This window comes from Colletotrichum jinshuiense, chromosome 10 (assembly GCF_051148585.1).
Source record: "Colletotrichum jinshuiense chromosome 10, complete sequence".
Classification (NCBI taxonomy): Eukaryota; Fungi; Ascomycota; class Sordariomycetes; order Glomerellales; family Glomerellaceae; genus Colletotrichum; species Colletotrichum jinshuiense.
This window is the reverse complement of record NC_139303.1, coordinates 2544986-2564462: the sequence shown is the minus strand read 5'-3', so window position 1 is coordinate 2564462 and position 19477 is coordinate 2544986. Positions and strand designations below refer to the sequence as shown.

The 19477-nt window shown below is 50.0% G+C and overlaps 6 protein-coding genes across 6 annotated transcripts; 1 reads left to right on the top strand and 5 right to left on the bottom strand.

Moving 5' to 3' along the window:
- Positions 1-1463: 1463 nt before the first annotated feature.
- Positions 1464-2394, bottom strand: EsH8_X_000654 (2EXR domain-containing protein; the record flags this gene model as incomplete). Its single annotated transcript, XM_083274742.1, has 2 exons — positions 1464-1523; positions 1579-2394. 2 exons carry the CDS (start codon positions 2392-2394, stop codon positions 1464-1466), a joined length of 876 nt encoding a protein of 291 aa, XP_083120134.1.
- A 656-nt stretch (positions 2395-3050) lies between these two features.
- On the bottom strand, positions 3051-4016 carry EsH8_X_000653 (uncharacterized protein; the record flags this gene model as incomplete). Its single annotated transcript, XM_083274741.1, has 3 exons — positions 3051-3114; positions 3175-3705; positions 3763-4016. The coding sequence occupies 3 exons, from the start codon at positions 4014-4016 to the stop codon at positions 3051-3053; spliced, it is 849 nt and encodes a 282-aa protein (XP_083120133.1).
- Positions 4017-5541: 1525 nt separating this feature from the next.
- On the top strand, positions 5542-8772 carry EsH8_X_000652 (glycoside hydrolase family 71 protein; the record flags this gene model as incomplete). Its single annotated transcript, XM_083274740.1, has 5 exons — positions 5542-5904; positions 5967-6066; positions 6121-6293; positions 6353-6530; positions 6584-8772. 5 exons carry the CDS (start codon positions 5542-5544, stop codon positions 8770-8772), a joined length of 3003 nt encoding a protein of 1000 aa, XP_083120132.1.
- An 812-nt stretch (positions 8773-9584) lies between these two features.
- EsH8_X_000651 (transcription factor domain-containing protein) lies at positions 9585-11315 on the bottom strand (the record flags this gene model as incomplete). The annotated part of the gene is made up of 1 exon (XM_083274739.1): positions 9585-11315. The coding sequence occupies one exon, from the start codon at positions 11313-11315 to the stop codon at positions 9585-9587; it is 1731 nt and encodes a 576-aa protein (XP_083120131.1).
- A 2160-nt stretch (positions 11316-13475) lies between these two features.
- Positions 13476-15586, bottom strand: EsH8_X_000650 (amino acid permease-domain-containing protein; the record flags this gene model as incomplete). The annotated part of the gene is made up of 11 exons (XM_083274738.1): positions 13476-13663; positions 13710-13755; positions 13820-14019; positions 14074-14165; positions 14228-14470; positions 14525-14620; positions 14679-14844; positions 14899-15054; positions 15123-15192; positions 15242-15446; positions 15498-15586. 11 exons carry the CDS (start codon positions 15584-15586, stop codon positions 13476-13478), a joined length of 1551 nt encoding a protein of 516 aa, XP_083120130.1.
- Positions 15587-18553: 2967 nt separating this feature from the next.
- EsH8_X_000649 (peroxidase family protein) lies at positions 18554-19398 on the bottom strand (the record flags this gene model as incomplete). The annotated part of the gene is made up of 2 exons (XM_083274737.1): positions 18554-19151; positions 19250-19398. 2 exons carry the CDS (start codon positions 19396-19398, stop codon positions 18554-18556), a joined length of 747 nt encoding a protein of 248 aa, XP_083120129.1.
- Between the last annotated feature and the right edge of the window lie 79 nt (positions 19399-19477).

Below are 19477 nucleotides of genomic sequence, written 5' to 3'. Positions count from 1 at the left end.
TGGTATCGAGAAGGTCGACTCTGACCGCCGCAGCCCAGTGGCCAGGACGCACTAGCGCATACAGTATGTACACCGTATCTTAATGATCTCTGCTTTAGATGATGGGATATGGCCGATAAGAGCTAACAGTGATGCTTGATAAGTATCTCTAGTTCTAATCTATAGTCTCCAAGATCCTGAGTGAAGAAGAACAACTTGTCTTGTAACCGACGAAGGCCTGATTGGACGACCTACTGCACGCCTTTTTCGACGCCATAGCCAGGGACCACCGTTGCATTCGAGTATGTGGCAGGTGTCGACTGATCGGCATCAGCTGTGTAAGGGCATCGAGGGAATGGACGAAATTGTGATGATGGCTGGCGAGGGACACTACTTTCATCGGCGCAGTGTGCCGAGTTTGAAAGTGCATCTGTAATGGCGGTTTGGCAAGATCAGCGTGTTGCCGGGGGAGGATGGGTCCGCTCGGATTCATCCGTCGCTAAGCTTCTCAACTGCCGGCACCGGGACAGGGCGGGTTTAGCGGCGGCAGGCCTGAACGGTAGATGGAGTGGCACGCACCGTGCGTGGCAGGGGTGAACTGGTTTCGAGGACTGGCCCTATTTCTGACTACTTTTTGGGCGCAAAGATAATATTTAATATTAATTTCAGAAGCAAATTTTGCATCGCGCGTGCTATTTCCGCTCTCTGTGATGCATTTTAATTTATTCAAATGTCACTTTCAGAGGTATCGACTTGGAAATGATACTTGGTTTGCGGTTACTTGGTTCCACACTTCGTTGCTAACTACCGTCTCCACATTCGCGGGTGGCAGATTCCACTCTCAGGTTTAGGGTCCTAGGCGGTCTGCCCCTCCGTTTTTGGTCCTTCAGATCACCAGTCAAGTACTCCCACCATCAGCAACATGCATCTATAGCGTTGTATTACACATCCTGTTAAACATTGGTCTTTTCCGTAGGTAGTTGATGTCACCGCTGGAATGGCATAGTTGAGCCAAGATACCAACCAGGACGACCCAGAGAAGCATGCCTAAATTCCAGGAGAACAGGCCATTCAAAGATAGCAACAGCGTTATTTTCACCGTACCTAGATAGTTCCGTGTAAAGCTGGTTTTGTTATACAACTAATAGGTAACTTGGAATGAAGTCAAGTTGTGTCTATGAGGATCTTCTAAACTAGGTATCCCCTGAAAACTTTGAACCGTTGTCTATTTTGAACAAATGAGGCTGATCAGTGGGTTCATCTCTAATTGTTCTGATACGCAAACCCGGGACCAGGTCGTGGAGCAAGTGGAGGCCCCATCACAGGTGGGAAACCTGGGATTTGGGATCGAAGACGCGGTGAAACATCGAAACACCTCTTGGTGCATTGCCGAAACATAATGGCTGGCTTGAACTTTGGCATTGCATCGAGTTCAGCTCTTACCCACGGATGGAAAGAGTTCCATCTCCGCCCAAATAGGTTAACTATAGGTGGTGCCAGGTTCTCCAGACTCGCTGGAGGATCCCAAACGTGCTGCTTTTGATCTGTTATGTGGGTCCAGCTCTGGGTATATCTATACCATAACCAAGTTTCAGAAACATTTTCGTTCCACTCCAAGACTTTTTGTTGGAACGCCTCCTGATCCAATATCGCATCGAACATGGTTTTAGGCTGCAGGTCTTTCATGGCGCCTTCTTGTCCGGAAAGGCCTCGTTGCCACAGTTGATGCATCTGTTTCACGGTGCTGTGGTCCGAAGCATCTACCAGCTGGATAGGTGTCGTGAAGAGAGACGTGTCAGCAACCTCCTGATCTGAAACGTGGATATTGACCACCATCAAGCAGGCAAAACATTCCGTCAGAGATTCCAGCAAACGCAAATTCTCTTCGTCCTGGCGGGCCAGCCACGGCTGCCCTCTGTTGTTTCGTGGTCGGTCTTCCCAGAAAGAAAGCACGAGGTCGGCCATGATGGAAACGCCTCTCGTGTATTCGGCGCATGCTTTCAGAACAGGGATCGGGTTTGGCTCATTCGCCACAAATGTTGCAGCAGCGTATGCCAGATGCCAATTCAGGTGGACAATGTCATGGTGCGGCCGAAACCATACGCTGCCGAGCTTGTTGAAGGTTCCCAGTGCTGGTTTGTCCTTCAGTCTTTCAGCCAGGAAGCAACCCTTCTCCTGGGAAACTTGACGGGCCTCACGGGATACCCGACTGATGGCAGGTGGGCCAGCGTTGCGGCGCGATGTACATCGCATGTCGCAGTAGGATGCAGCGCCCTGTGTGTTGAACTCGACTCTCACTTTTGGGCCGTACGGTGCGTCAAGTTCCATGACTCGGCTCGGGGGGATGGCAAGTTCCCATATTCTGAGGCGCAGTTCTGGGGCGAGCTTTGGGAAGAAGGTGAATTCGGATCCCATTGTTGATGATTGAGTACCAGAGGCGGGCTTGCAATTCAGACGCTCCACATATTGTTCCCAGTATGCAGGAATAAGATCAAGAAACAATAATGAAGAAAGAAACGATCGGATGAGATGGTAAGAAACTCAAGCCGAGCATCTCCTAGTGCGGGAGTGTTTAAGAGGAATTGGCTTATATTTGACTAATCGGATAGTGGGGTGGAATGAATAGGCACCAAGATGGAGAGACACTTTATTGGCTGGCAATGAAGCCGGAAGGATGCCATTCAAACCGACCAATCCTGAGCCAGAATAGTAACCCGGCGACTCCATCCCATCCCCTACGATGCCTGGGTGGATTAAGCGGTGGATGTCAAGCGATATTTTGAATACCTTATCAATATCAACATAGCCACGCACAAGCGATGCACAATCCGACATTGGCTGACCGCTAAACAAATTGGCTCAACCGAATGACTTTTTGTAAGTAGAATAGTCAATTCAGCTCCTCGTAGGTTACTTAAAACAAATCAAGTACAAGCACTACTGATCTACTGCGCTATTTGGTGCAAGCCTAGATCGACCAATAATACATAACAATACCAGAATATTTAGCCATCTTATAAATCATCTGATAACCGAAAAGAAGTTTTCATTGTGAGAAGTCAGCATAGCCGCTAACATTGGTCGGACAAGGCCCTTGCGGCATTGCCTTCCAGTCTGTCCAGTTGCTGAATTGCGCTGTACTCGCTAGTCAGCATTTGTTTCGCCATCTACGATTCAGACGTTGGAACAACTAACCTCATATGACTTGAAGAACCCGCAGTTTTGGAGCTTTCAACTAAGACAGAGTAACTATTCCAGTCCAATTTAGGGTTCTTCAGAAGAGTTCCCCCAGGGTCCAATTGAGTCCACTGATATCTGCCATCGGCTTCCGAAGTTAGAGTCTCTGTCACAGGGGTATGGCCAGCGCTTCTGAACCCATTCTCGACGTTGGTAATCTCCTCGGTCCACTCGTCGACTATGCGCATCTCTCTGTGACCAGTGACGGAACGCTTGAACTTCGTCCACATGTCCTGTGTGTTGGCCCATTTGTCAATGTCCGTCTTGTGTGCATCGCTGACGAGTTTTCGGAGATACGCAATATGCGCATCTAAAGTATGGATTTGAATATCCAATCTATAATTCACCGTTGTGTCGGTAAAGGTTGCCGGGAATAACTTGGTGGGATCTTGTGCCTTTTCATAGATTTTCTCGCCCAGGTTGGCCTGAATAGCTTTGACAGCTTCTAAAGGGTCAGGTAGATCACCCAATCCTCTGCCATCGACAGTTCTACAGTAATTGATCAGTATACTGCATATGTATGTAGGTACCAATGCAAAATCTTACCCAACGGTCCATTGAGTGCGCGGATAGGCCTTTGTCGTTGTCTGGATGTATCTTGCGAACTCGTCTAAGGTACAAACGCCACCACTGGCGCTCAAGCAAGGCGCAAATGCTGTTTGGGTGATGCCCACGACAGCCATGTGCAGCCGATACGTGTAATACCACATTACCATCGACCAGGGGCTGGCTCTGGTAGACGCCAAGGCTGGCGAAGCCAGGCCAAGGAAGAGCCAGGAGATCGCATAGAACTTCATCATGACGATAACCAGCACTGTTTCTACATTTTTGGTCAATTAACCCGGGATAGTACAGTTCGGTAGAACACCTACAGCAGAAGAAGGAATGGAAGGGACTCGAAGTGACTTGGTCCGCCCGTTGGATGCTCAAAAAAACATTGTGTGACAAGAAATCAACGATGGCCAGGAAAGGGGTGGTGCCTTAGATAACCTACGATTCCGATGCCCGGTTGTAAGCCGAGAATGCGTACGCAACCACCAGTATCTGGATGCCCCATTACGATATCAGAAGACGTGAGATTGCAGGATTCAGTCACCGTTCTCGACTACCTAGCAATCCCAGCACCTTTTGCACTCTTACCTGAGTCAGGCGATATCAAGGTAGAGAGCACGGCGTTATTGTGGATTACAATTGGCTACCTAGTCCTATGCGGGCGTTACCCAACGTCGTTTGAAGCTCTCTCCGGAGGATGCATTCATCCTTTCGAATACTCGCGATAGGGGCTAGCTGGGTCATTCGGTCTAGAATCTTACAACGTAGCATCTGGCAATTACCATTCGTGGCTGCCTGGCTTGACGGGCTGCCCGCAGGATTCCCAGATCCGCAGTCGGCAGACTATTCCCGTGAGCTTGTCGTGATTTTGTGTCTCTTCTGACACAAGTCCCGGTATCGCTCGGAGTTTGCACGAAAGTGTCTCCACCGTGGCAGAGTGTCAAGAGTTCAGGCCCATGGAAAAAACCCTTTCGTAAGGCGGAGTCTAAGCCTCTTACGGGCCATTGAACCGAAGCTTAAACCACCTGCCAGTATGTCCACTTGCACCCGATGTACATTAATTACCTGGGTGAGCCAGACCCTTGTTCATGGAGTTAGATCCCTTCCAACTGAGTGCCGGAGGCTAATGATTGGGACAGCTTGGAGTGCCACAATGTAAGCACTTGAGAGAGAAGGGAAAACGCCCCACTACAGAGGATGAGTTAAGCGATATTCAATCAAAAATGAAGAGTTATTCGCAGGGTGTGTAGACAAGCTCGCTAATAGGCTGCCATATTACCGGGGTCCAGGGGTGCTGCCGACTGACAAGCCACCCTGAGCGTTGATCCTTCAATCCACATGGAAAACGGGCGGCTCCAAGTGAGACCACGCGGTCTAGTCCACAGTTCCACAATATGTCAAAGATGACTTTAACGTCGCATTTGATATACCGATACCCGGGAGCCAAGGCTGGGCTCAAAAGCTTGTTATAGCCTCACCAGTTGCCATTGTCTTGAGCCATCTTCATCGCCTCATTCATTCATCAACATTCTCTTCTGCGTGAACATGAGAACCTCCTTCTTTTCCGCGGCAGCATTGCTGCTGGGCCTGTGCCAACATGTCCAAGCGAAAGCAGTTTTGGCCCATTTTATGGTACCAATCCCTTCTGTCTTTTCATAAGACGAACTTGTCGTTTGCGACATTGACAACCCTGTTACTATGAATGCCAGCGCTAATTCCAATTGATAGGTTGACAACACAAAAAACTATGAAAGCTCAGGTTGGAAGTCGGAAATGATCCAAGCAGCCACTGCTGGAATTGATGCCTTTGTACTTAACATAGCGGCGGGCTCTGAGGTCAGCGATGCTCAATTGCCCAAGGCCTTTGATGCTGCTCAGTCGGTGGGCTTCAAGCTGCTCTTCTCATTTGACTACGCCGGAAACGGCGCATGGGATAAGAGCGACGTTATTGCGTTGCTCACCAAATATGCACACCACAGCGCCTACTTCCAACACGGTGGCTCAACGCCCCTTGTGAGCACCTTCGAGGGCCCTGAGAATGCTGCCGACTGGGTTGATATCAAGTCATCCATCGGTGGTTGCTTCTTGATCCCTGATTGGAGCTCTCTAGGTGCAAAACCAGCGGTAGAACTGGAAGTGAGTCTTCACCTATTAACCTTCCGATGTGGTCGTGATGCTAATGCTACCTAACAATACAGAACGGTATAGCAGACGGTTTGTTCAACTGGTCTCCATGGCCTTGGGGAGGCGAGTCAATGGACACGTATACAGATGCATCCTATAGGCAGTATCTAGACGGTAGGTGTTTACTCAAAACGCCATGATTGCCCTAAAATCTGACTAATTCTTTAGGTAAACCATACATGATGGGTGCATCTCCGTGGTTCTACACCAACCTTCCTGGTTACAACAAAAACTGGATGTGGCCTGATCATTTGATGAAGCTTTGGGCGGATCGTTGGACTCAAATTCTGTATCTGCAGCCAGAGTATGTTGAGATTATCAGCTGGAACGACTTCGGAGAAGTGAGTATTTGCTACTTGGCGTCAACATCTGGAAATCAGTTAACCAATGATGGAAACAGTCTCACTACATTGGCAACATCATGGAATCTCCGCCGTACCTCAGCAACGGATATGCTGCCTTTGATTACATCACTGGCATGGACCATTATCCTTTGAGATGGCCTCTGGAGGTCTGGACATCACAGTACAAGACTGGAAAGGCTACTGTGACGCAGGAAAGCTTGGTGCTTCAATATTGTAAGTGGTGACGTACTCATTCTCAAGTGGATTCTTTTGCTAACAAATTGAAGTGCTACATTCCGTCGACGGCTGCAATGACAACCAAACCCCCGTTAATACCGCCTCTCAGCTGCAGTATGAGTATTCTGCAGGGAGCGTTCTCGGAGATGGTAAGTACATTGGCTTTATGGCTGTTCTGGGCTCGCCTGGCAACATCAGCATCTCCGTCGGCGGCAAAAACATGGCGGGAGCCTGGACATCAGAGCCGGCCGGTGGCGTGGGCGTCTACTACGGATCAGTCTTCATTGAGGATGGGGCATCTGGCACAGTCGCCGCATCCATCATTCGCAACGATAAGACCGTCTTCGCTGTGACTTCAGATAAGGCGGTTGGTGGTTGTGATGCTGACGGCAATGCCAACTTCAACATCTATGTCTCCGGTGATTTCTCACCCGCCACAATCCCCGCTGTGGAGACTCCATACGATGTCTCGGAACTGGCTTGCACCGCAGGAACAGGAGCCGGGGACTTTGCTGGCATTTGCAGCGTTGTATGCAAGTACAATTATTGCCCACCTACCGCTTGTGTCTGCACGCGGATAGGAGAACTCATCACCGAGCCGAAAATCACCGGTGACAAAGGACATGCCCTCGCCGACCCCAACTACGAGGGACTTTGTAATTGGGCATATGACCATGGTTACACCACCCAATTTACAAAGTTCTGTACTACGACAATGAAGGATCTCCCCATCCCCGCCGTCTCGCCCTTCAACCACGAAGCTTGCACCGCTGGTCGAGCCGGAAGCGACCAGTCTACTGAAGATCTTTGCGCTTGGACATGTTCATATGGATACTGTACGTTGCTTCTATTCTGTATCTGGTGCTGCCTGAACAAAAAGCTGACATCTTCATTCTCAACAGGTCCTATCGCAGTCTGTCAATGCACTGCCTCCGGAGCTTTGAATCCATTAGAAGACGTCTCCGTCCCAGATGAAGAAGACGTTGAATACACTGTTTCATTGTCTAGCGATGCAAGCATTTTCTTGACGAGCATTTGCAGTTTTGCCTGCAACTATGGCCTGTGCATCTGCTACTCGGGCGAAGATGGGGAAGAAGGCAGCCTTAGCCCGCCGTGCGACTATTCCCTCACCTTTGACTCCCTCGAAGCCCTGGCAGACGCTTCTGGCTCCCTCGACCCCTATTGTGCCGGTATGTACGCCCTGGGTGTTTTGTCGTCCAATCATACGGCCACTTTATCCGAATACAACAAGGCAGACGACGGATACGACAGTCTGTTTGGTTACTATGTCAAATACGTTAAGAACATGATTGCTCCTAGCATCTGGAGTTTCATGAAGAAGGACGGGTTTACATACTTTGTCTGTAATTTCGAGGGATCCGACTCGACCTTCGATTGCCCCAACCCTAGCACTGTTACGAGCGACTCATATGGCAAGAACGGCGTCACCATCGAGTGGAGCTTCACCAACGAGACAGGCTTCTATGACGTGCTGAGAGAGACGTACGGCGTCGAGGCCGGCTGGGTTAAGCTTGCCGAGCAGAAGATTACACCCTCCTGCTCGCCGACGATAGTTAACGGGCAACCCATAGACACCTGCACGGTGCACTATGTCGTTTTCGAAAACTTCCCCATGGAGGGCGACGACATCACGGTGCCCAACCCCAAGGATATCTTCACCGAAGCGGGCGCCAATCTCACGGCGCTACCGCAAAGCATCGACGCCACCCTCATCGACCTGATGTTGGGCCAGTGGGGCGGATCCATCGAGGATGTTGTCGACGTCTACACGATGCCCGTCGCGATGGCTTACCAGGCCATTACGGCCATGGAGCAGGTCAAATCAATCGGAGAGACCGAGAAGGAGGAAGAGCAAAAGAGCTTGATCCTGCTCATTGTTACCGTGGTCCTGGCCGTCGTGCCCTTTGTTGGTGAAGAGCTCGCAGCGACTGCTGGACTGGCCACCCTGGCAAGAGCTATCGCCCTAGCTGGCGGGGTTGGTAACACCGCCTTTGATGTCTATACCATGGTGGATGATCCTTCTAGTGTCAGCTACACGATTTTTGGCACCCTGTTTGGCGCCGCCGGCATTGCTTCCTCCCTTAGGAAAGCTGATCATTTTAGCACTGCGGCAGAGGCAAGGAGGTCTATCGGCGAATCAAAGGTGGACGAGTTTGGAGCCGTGTTCAGGGGGTATGCCGATTTGACGAAGAAAATTGTTAAGGCGTGTAAACTATGATTTGGTTCCCCTAGAGGGAGTCCTTTATGTATGTTGTCTGGGCGTGCGCTCCTCCCAAAGCTGTGTATAGTACCCAGACAGAGAGCAAATTACTGGAGCAATAAGTTAGTGAAGATTCTCATACGATTCATACCTGCTAATATTAAGGGTATCATGCGCATTGCAGTTTTCCATTGACTCTCAATTTAAACATAATCACGAACTAAAAACAGACCATTGCCTAGAAACCGACTCTCGATATCAAGTGAGATACTAATAATCTGAGGCAATCGTACACACTTTCATATTCACGTGTTAGAAGCAGGAACTGATTACGGGCTTGATTCTCAACCTCGCATATCTACACCCATGCCAAGTTAACAGACTAGTCCAAAACGGCCACCATTTTTGCTTTGTCACTATAGCAGCGAAACCATCATTGCCATATATCAAGTGCCTGTGACGCGTATTGAATCGTTCGTATGTAAAGTATTCTGTTTCAGTGCATGTCTTTCTTTGGAACACCATCATGACATGGGGACAGGTTGCGGTTATTGAAACGTCACGCTACCACTGGGCAATGCCCTGTGATTACAGATTCAATGTTATGGATCAGTCAATCTCCATGTATCAACCTATTGTTATTGGCGATGGTGTAGAGCCGCCATTTTGCGATTATGATTTATGAAACCATGTGGTAAAATTGCTTTGCCGCACTATCTGTTCAACGTCGGACGGGGATTCAAACATTCGTGCACACAGCTATACATGAATAATAATCAGTCCTTCATCGTAATCCTAAAATAATGAAGAGAACCAGTTGTGACCAGTTGTCAACCCATTAGAGTCTCGTAACCATTCTCCATCATAACATCCATCCAGTATACGTCTTGCTGTTTCTTGTCCATCCAGGCCCAAGTCTCTTTTACCAGCGTCAGCATTTGACGTATAGGCTTGGCGGCCAAGATGCCCTCAAAATATGAGAGTCGAGAGATTATAAGTCGCCTTGCGTGTAAAACGTCAGTGATAGTGGGCGGTCCCTTCATTCTTGGACTGGAGATGATGCTAGCTATAGGGCTTTCCTTCAAATCAGGCTTGGGGATAAATGAACGATTAAGAGAGAGTTCGCTGCAAATGCTAACAAGAAGCAGTGGCTGAATGGAACGGGAGTGCGACGATATAGGTATCTCTTGCACAAGATCTAGCACATGGAGAGCGAGACTGGTTAGCCATGTGTCCAGGAACGCCTTAGCATCATCATTGTGGCCGACATTGGTGCTTTGAGCGGCTTCTAACCATGACGACTGGCTCATCATATTCACAGGCTCAATGTCGTGCGAAAGGAGATCTGGGAAGTTTCGGTACAGTTGCAGCAATCCAGTACACCGATAAGCTTCCGCAGCCTTCAGCAGATGACCTGTCGGGGTCATATCATCGCCGGAATCGAGGACTGTAACCTCTTTTGGGAGCTCAACCTCGCAAAGCTTAGAGTGAAGTTCTTCTGCGGTTCGAATGGCGTTCAAGGACTGCTCAATGTCATGCCTCGATGAATGTCGACGGCTGCGGATCCGTTTCCGCTCTTTTCTAATCAAAGCACCAACTTGAGCAACGATCTCTTGTATTTCTACCCCAATCCCTGTTTGCGGATGAGGCATTCGCGTTTCGTCTTGTGTAGGAAACCTGGCGGGCCGTGGTTGGATTGCTCGGGTGGCCCCCAGAGAAGGCAATTCCTGGTCTGTAACGAACGACAGCAACATCTTCCAGTAGACAAGAGAGTTGTGGAAGAAGATTCTCTTCTGCCTATCGGCCGGTGAGAGATTATTGTTCTGGTTTTCGAGAGAAAGAACAGTTTCAGCAAGCAGTTCAAACTCGGACTGGCCAAGTCGACCAGGATCGTGCCAGCAAAGACTGAAGCCAAGCATGACCAGGGCTAAAAGAGACGAAGTGTCGGTTGGGCCGACTCTACTCTCGTTCCATAAGGAATTCACAGCCTTATCGCGAAGACGATCGCCAGCTGTGGAGAGGCCTGGTGAGACCTCAGATAAGCACGCTGCCGCCATACTCTGGATGACATAGTATAGGGAAGGAGAGTGGCCCCAAAGGTTGGAGATGGTAGTTCTGTAAGGGTTCAACTTGCTGTCGTAGCAAGACATCATGCCGCACACTTCCTTGAAGTAGTACTCCACCAGTATTGACGAGTTGTCTTGCAGGGCAGGTGACAACGGCATTTCGTGACGGGGTGTCGACGATTGACGCGGGTATCTCAAACGCTCGACCACGCCGAAGTCAACGTTTGGGCTGTTTGAAAAGATATCCGACCCTATAACATGGTCATCGGCCTCGCAAAACTGTAGGTAAGATGATGCTTGTGGGCTCGGAGATGGTGTTGGCTGTTCTCTCTCGGCTGATGCGTCCGTCAATGGAAAGAGTGGTTCTATGCTATTCATGTTTTGGAATTCGATACTTCCGGGGGTGTTGATGTCCGTAAAATGATTGAAAAATTCCAAGTCGCAAAGGTCCTTAGTAGACTGTTCAAGAGGCTGTGGCTGATCAAGAGCATTCATCATCCTTTGCTGGGAGCTTGCGGACTCTTTGATTCCTGGGGATGCAGGACTACCCCTTGGCGAAGTGGATGCTGCAGCCCATCTTAAAGACGTCTGATAGCCCGGGCACGAAATACCGAGCCGTTGGCAACGCGAGCACTGAGGTTTCACTTCATCGCATTTAAGCTATGCGTCGGACCGGTTAGTTGGGAGTACAGGAGTTGAACACAGTGGGAACAGCTTCATACTCTTTTGGACTTGCAAACAGCGCATCCATTGCGGGACCTGGTAATGGTTTTACGTGCTGATGGCGGCATCAGGGCGTGAGAGATAACCTGAAAGGTCTGTATTTCAACAATATTGCGTCTAAGCCAACACTGATGACCAAAATTGCATGGCGAGTGTGTACGAGCAACAAGCTTGCGTCAGGCTTGAGCACACCCGAGACTTTGCATCGGAGGTCGGGATGACTCGCGGCAGGATGCGGGGGTCTTATCGGATGTGGAGCTTTCAGGGGGTTGCATGACCCAGCAAAGATGAGGGAAGCCCCCCATCCGCTAGCCCGGATTGGGTTCCTGTAGGCGAAGGGTATCATTTCCCAAAGCGGTATCGGCAAGAAAAGCGATGAGTCTGGTCATCTTGTCAACCCGGCTATGATAAGATAGGTTGGTAGCATTAAGTCATGACATAGCCGACCAACTGCGAAGGTCACTGATGGTCACTGACGGTCCTATCTCTACAATATGGTGTTCATTTCAGGAAAACAACCCTTCAAGGTTGCATTGATACAGACTCGGCCAAAGGTACGTGAGAAAAAAAACTTAAAGCAAATTGTTCATCGCCATCGCCACCCTGCGCTGATGCTAAGCGTCTTTGCGGTATTAGGTCCTCGATGCTGAACACAACTTTACACATGCTGCCAAACAAATTCGCCTTGCAGCAACACAGGGAGCATCATTGGCTGTGCTGCCCGAATATCATTTGACGGGATGGATGCCAGATGAGCCGTCATTTGCCTTGAGCGTAGAGGACGCTCTTCACTATCAGCAACGGTATCAACAATTAGCAGCCGAGTTGCATATCAATATTTGTGCAGGCACCATTGTCTCTCGAGCACCAAAAAGTCAGACGCCCAACAGGAGTGTTGCAGACTCAAAGCCGACTCTTCTCAACACCTCTTATTTCATCGATCATGATGGCCAATTGCTTGGTGCCTATACCAAGACCAACCTCTGGATTCCCGAGCGAAACCATTTGACATCTAGCGTCGACTACGCTCGCCAAGTAAAACTTGACGCAGGAACGCCTATTATTGGTCCTCACCAGGTATTTGACACACCTTTGGGACCCGTTGGAATCCTCGTCTGTTGGGATCTTGCCTTCCCTGAGGCGTTTCGGGAGCTCGTTCTCGCAGGTGCAAAGATCATCATCATTCCTTCATACTGGACATTGTCAGACATGAGCCAAGAAGGGCTCGCCTACAACGCGACCTGCGAAAAGATGTTTGTGCAGTCTACGCTCACCACACGGGCTTTCGAAAACACCGCCGCCATCATCTACTGCAATGCAACAGGGCCTCCGCAAGAAGGTTTCTTTGGATGCAGTCAAGTAACGCTGCCTATTGTGGGAACTGTCCCTGGGAGCTTTACCGATGGTGAGGAAGGCATGCGTGTTGTAGACGTGGATATGCGGGTTGTTGACATTGCCGAGCGAAATTATCAAATCAGACAGGATCTGGGGAGGGTTGATTGGCATTACGGGTATGGAAAGGGGGCAAAATTATAACCTTGCTGCATATAAATATCTTAATGACAATGAAGTTGCATATCTCACATAAAGCTTTACTGAACAACAAGTCATCTGGGTTCTCAAGAGAAACGGACCAACTTGAGAAAGTTCATAATCAAACCACGTACATTAACAAAGTTTCTCCTTTTCAACCATCCTCAAGTCCAGTCTGCAGTGCTGCTAGATACAACGTCATGATTATATCGAGATTTCAGCGGCTGAGTTACCTCATTGGAAAGTCAAACAGCACAGAAGTTGGACGTCATAAGTGTGTGATGTCGTGCATTTGAAGAATTACAATGAATTATTGTTCAGACCTAATTCTGACTACCTATACAACACTAAACCAATTTCCACAGTAGCGACACTAAATTATGCTGGCAGATCTAAGAATCAATCTTTGTCATGCGGCAAAAAGTCGACATCTTTTGCTACTTCGGGCGGTTGGGTAGTAGAACTCGTCACCGGCAGCTCCTCTCCAAGGATGAGTTCGATGTTGGGCCCGTTGTATGTCTTCCTCTTCAATATCCACAGTCCCACAGCATAGACGAAAAAGATTCCGATGACAGCGGTGACATAGTCTAGAGTATGTTAGAGACGTAATGTAATCTTTGGCTGAGGACTTACTCATGGTGGATAGGTTGATTGGAATCGCCGGAGGGAAACAGAAGTACTATTGCCATGAGCATCAGCGTTGTTCCCAAACACGGAAATGCTATTTGCAACGGATTACTCACAACAGAGGTGACGAGAACGAAAAGGACTGATACCCAGTTGGTCACGTAGCCAAGAATACCTCTTCCCAGAGTGAACACAGGTGGGTTGTCTGTCACTAGTTTCCGGCCTCTGACAAGCAGGATCATAACAGGCAACGCGTATGATAGGTTAAGGAATAGAGTGCAACTCGCGATGTATGCGTTGAAGGCCACATCAGGACCTATGTAGTGTCAGTACCTAATTGTATGTGAGTGCAATGAGACGCAAAACCTACCTAGATATAGGAGACCGAATAAAAGGTTGAAGATTGCCTGAACAACAATGGCACGGACGGGGACGTTAAGTGTTGGGTGAAGATGCGACAAGCTGAAAGGTATTGAGTCAGTACATATGGTAGATGGTTGCTTGCGGGTTCGAAGTGGGCCTACTATTTCGAGAAAGGAGTGCCGTTGTCTCGTGCCATTGCCCATACCAAACGGCTGCCAGAGGTGACGCAACCGTTGGCTCCGTTGACGAAGCAAAGTGCGACGGCAATGGTGAGAATAGTGGCGGCTGCTTTGTTGCCCGTTGCTTGCAATATCATTTCCGTGAGAGGGCTCTGTGTGGACGATGCGAGAAGCACATCGATGTCGACTGCGCAGAAGAGCAAGACCAAGATGAAAGCAATGCCGCTACGTGAGATGTTAGAATGAGTCTAGGCTTCTAGTTGATGGGACTTTGCTTACGTCGTGCCGCCGACAAGAACAGCACCAACCATAGCTTGAGGGGCATCTTTGGATGGGTTGGGCATCTCCTCGGTCATGTGAGCTACCGCGTCAAAGCTGCATATGCGTCAGCGAACATTTCCTCTAGACCCAATACCAGAAAGAGGTCACGAACCCGATAAGGCTGAGAGCTGATTGGAGTAGACCAAGCATCCAAGCAGTCCCATCACTCCAGCCGGTGGTGTTGGAGAAGTTGGTAAAGACATACTCAGCATCCGTCTTGGGGGAGGTTGCCAGCAGTACGATGCTGATCACCACGACGCTGAGCAAAGACCAATACACTGGTAATAGTTAGCAGGATCCTCTTGCTAAAGGAATTGTGGTATTGGAATTACAAGCTCCCTCGTTCCAACGATTCAGTATAGGGTAGGCAAAGATGTTCAAGAAGACGCCAATGATGGACACCGCGACGAACATCAAGTAAGTGCTCCACTTTGTTATCTCATAAGAGCCTCCAGATCCTGCTACGGCGGCTGCGGCGAGGAATCGTGCTGTGAAGTTCGTGAGCTGACAACTCTCTCAAAAGCCCGCAGTGCTAACTAAAGGTGGCAAGCCGTACCTCCAAAATACGCAGCAGTAGTGTTAAGCGTCAGCCAGCCGGCAATGTTGACCCACCCAACAAAGAAGCTCTGAAGTCGGTCAGTATGCGTCGGAAGTGGAAACGAACATGGATCTTACCATGGACTTTTTCCACTTCTGCGTCGAAAGGGCATAGGCATAGTGATACTGCCCTCCAGCTGTGGGGTAGAGAGATGCAAGCTCGCCAACACTAGCACTCAAGCAGATGTTGCAGAGAACGCAGAAGATGAATCCATACACAAACGAAACAGATCCTCCGGAGGGCATTACAAGCCCGATAGATCCAGCCAGAGAAATCCACGTGCTGGAAAAGTAAGCATTGGGTGTTGTCCTCTCCAGTCAAGAAGCGACTTACTTGAGAATGGCGAAAGCCATACCAATCATGGTGACTTTGGAGAATCGTTTCTGGAGGTGGCCATTCTGGCCCTGGGCGGATCCGGCCATGATGATTGCAATGGCGGGGCGTGGAAGTGTTGAGACTTGATGTCTTGGAACATTGAAAGATGTGTAGGAAAGAGGCGAACGTCTGGTCGTTCTTGAAATAAATCTCAGCTGCACATTGTGTTATCTCACATTAGATTCCAAGATAGGTAGTAAGCTGCGACTTGTTACGCCCTGTGACTTGGTAACAGGAAGCACAGGGTTTCCTCCCACAGCTGTTAAGCTGGCCCCCCATGCTGCGAGTAATGGAGCGGCCTATCATGCCGCTATCCCCAAAACGGCAGTATTAAGCAAAGGAAAAACCGAGCCCCGTCATGACTGTGGATCACAGACATCCGTCAGCCGATAACCCCGCAGGCGCTGATAAGAGAACAACAGAGAAGCTTGTGTCAATGCCCGGTGTTCATTTCGGCACTGAACCATGCGCTTGGCTACCCTGTACATTTAACCCTCGCAAACCTCCTCCCTGAGCCCCTTTTCTGCAATCCAGTCGGTAGTGAGACGGCAGTGCTCTACCTAGACACATCGGGATGCGGGGTAGTGCGAGCGCTCTTTGTCGGGAGGATCTTGATTCCCTAGCACACACGTGGCAAATATCTTTAATTCGTAATCATGACATCAGTTGTGACAACAGCGGTGGTGGTGTCCCAGCAGTGGTCACCGTCAAGATCTGAGGCTGGGCAGTCGACGCCGGTGGGCTTCAAACCCTCGAGTTCATTGGAAGCCGGAAGTCCTTTACGCAAATGCACTCTTGAAGTCCTATCCGTTCAGTGTGATGTGTTTGTTCCTACTTGTTTCATACCGCTGTCTCTTAAGGTCGTTGACTTCCCTTGACTTGCCGGGAGCCGTTTGTCTGCGAACCTAAACTCGTCTCCGTCTCAGTGCGGGGTGCCCCCGTTTGTGGAGTTCCCGTCTCCGAAGCCGGTCGAATGACCCGTCATCTCAAGTCAACCAGACGTCACCTTGGTACTGCCCGGCACAGAACATCATGAACCGATCGATGCCCCCCTCCGCCCATCTTTCTTTTCCTTTTGAAAAAGAAAAGAGGCTCACTTACGTACAAACACCACTGCAGTGAAGTCTGATTCATCGTCAGCAAAACCGACTTGGTTGCGTCTGTATCACCACCACTATTATTCCGTAGCACACAGTGCCGTGCAATCGAGCGTCTCACTATGATGCCTGGAAGAGGTGCCTTGCCTCAATGAATAAATTAAATTAGGAACTATGGATATTGGAGTGCGACACAAGAACCCAAGGTTGGGTACCTGTACCGCGGTGATTAATGCGGCAATGCCAAGTTTGTGAGGCGCAAGAGTGTTGGTTGCCACAAGTAAGGCGGCATCCATGAGCCACTGATATCTGCTTGTCTCGTCAGCAGGCCAATCCCCACCCGCTGACCTGCAGAGTCTTTTTAATGCGCCGGGCTGGGCTTTTTGGGTAGCGAGCAATGTTATTGGTTGCATGTAAGGTCTTTTCAGACTCCTGCACCATGCGGAGTACTTTGCCTTGCGTACCTGGCTGCCTGGGCACTCATGCATGGTGTGGTGTAGGGGAGGCCTCGACCATTCAAACGGTGTATCAGCTACTGCACATTCTCATTGCAAAATTGAGGCTCGGCAAGGTGCGGCGAACGCTGTATAAAGGCGGAAGCCCTCACCTGCGCAATCGCAAGAACTTTACGTCGCGGATTTTCTACTGGGTAGAACCGCCCAAAGCTTCCAACAGACTGTCTTGAAGGCCTCCGTAGCCCAGTATCCCGTCTTCTTGGCTTCGCAGCCCAATCCCGCGATCCACTGTGAATTGTGCCAGCACATTATTATTCAAATGGTTCCGAATTGCAACACGCAGAGAATTTGATCCTCAATCTCGGCGCCTAGGCTTCCGGTGCTTCATTAGCCATGAACTCTGCAAACACCGTGGTGAAAAGACCGGCTGGTCTGTTGGAGTCTCATTCAAACAACAAGAGCCTTGCCTCTCCAACCGGACATTTTCCTCATCCATACCCGGAGCCAGATTGAGAACGCAACAAAGGTACTATCAAGTACTGTTGGATTACTCAGCCAGAATACAGGGAGCTGGCCAGCAGCAGCAGCCGACCGCAGCAGCGGAACCCGGAGATCCAACCTCCGGGCTGACAATAGTGATATCTTCACTACTGCTGCTGCTGCCAACCTACCTACTCTTCTACACACAAGACAACAGAAGAATACAGTACCAGTTTGATCCTTTGATTATGTTCGATTACTCCCGTACGGGTAACCTGTGATTCCAACAAGTACCTCTAACTTGATCAAGATATTCCTCTCGAGAATGTTGTTGAGACTTTAGCTGCGCCATTTGATTGTGGGGATGCACCCCTGTCGGATGCTCACATTATGTGTAATGGGTGTTGCTTTAGGGGGTTAGTACCTTAGGCTAAGAATTTGAAAAGACAGCCTCTCTGGGCGCAATAGTAAATAAATGGCAACTACTTTCTCTTTTATCTTTTAGTTCTCCTCCTCCTCTTTGTTTATTCATACATACCCCTGAATCATCCAGAACATAACCCCAATAACAACATCTAGAATGTCCCCTTCCATCTTTGGAACTGAGCTGGTCTGAGCCGGGGGTGAGCTGATGGTGAGCCGACTTGAATTTGCCTGAGCTGAGGGTGAGCTAGCCTGAATCGTCCTGAGCCAAAGGGTCATGGAAGTGGCTGTCCTCGGCAGGGTCACTCAGGCTAGAAATAGGAAGTGCTAGTTACCTTCGCGCCAGCGACATCAGGCAAGCGCAAGCCCTCACACTCGCACATCTCAAATTCTCAATATGCCCGACTTCAAATATATCAAGTCGGATTACACAGCCCGTGTTTTTTCTTTTTCTTTTTGGAAGCCGTCGGTTGATGCAACAGATTGTATTCTTTCCCCGGTTGATGTTGGAAAATATCTCCCAATACAACGACACTGGGTCCCCTTTATTCGCGTCCGTTCAGCCGGACTTTATCGCTTTCATCTCGGCCAGAATAGCATCGGCAATAGCTTGAAAGTCTACCAGCCGGACGGCCCTCTCTGACCGCTTCCAGCCGTATTCCGTAGGCAGCCTCTCCTCCGTCATCCAGGCCCTCACGCGCTCGTCAGGCGCTCGCACGACGCCAAGATCCGTGCCGTTGCCGGCAGGCGGGACGCCGCCCACCGACATGAGCATGAGCAGTAGCGACGACTCTCCGCGCGCCGCGGACCTTTGGAACTCGGGCATCAACGGGTTCCCCGACTGCGCCTCTAGGCGGATTCGGCTCCGTGCCATGGACTTCACGTCCAGGAAGTCCGTGTCGCTGTCACGGAATAGCGCCTCGAGGCGTTCGGGGACGAATGACATGGCGTCCCCTGTGATGTCGTCGTTGCGTGTCATGGACGCTCGGTGCTCGGACGCGTTATGCACGTTCAGGTCCTCCAGCTTGATGGAGGTGACGCCGAGCCCCGTGAAGGTCGCGTTTGCCACATTGTCCCCGAACTCGCGGTGCCAGCCAAAGCCCGCAGAGACGGCGTCACCGAACTGGGGAACCGTCAGGTTGAAGCCGTGGTGCGGACTGTTTGATTAGAAGGCGAGAGAGCGTCAGTCAGCTGGAGCGGAAGAAACAGAGAGGTAAGAGGCCGATATGGCGATCCCAAGGAATTTCCATCTTACAGGTATCCGTGGTTGGCGAGGGTGTTGAGCCCCGGGCAAGGACTGCGTGAGTCCGTGGGACCGGGCGGGTTCCACGGCTGGACGTCGTGGGGTGCTTCCGCTGACGCGAGTGCCGGCGCCGCGAGGGAGAAGAGGACGAAGGGATGCATGATGAACCGGCTTGCTAGCAACGCTTCTCTTTCTCAAGCCGAGAAAAGGGTATTCACGCTGTAGGACACGAGCTTTCGG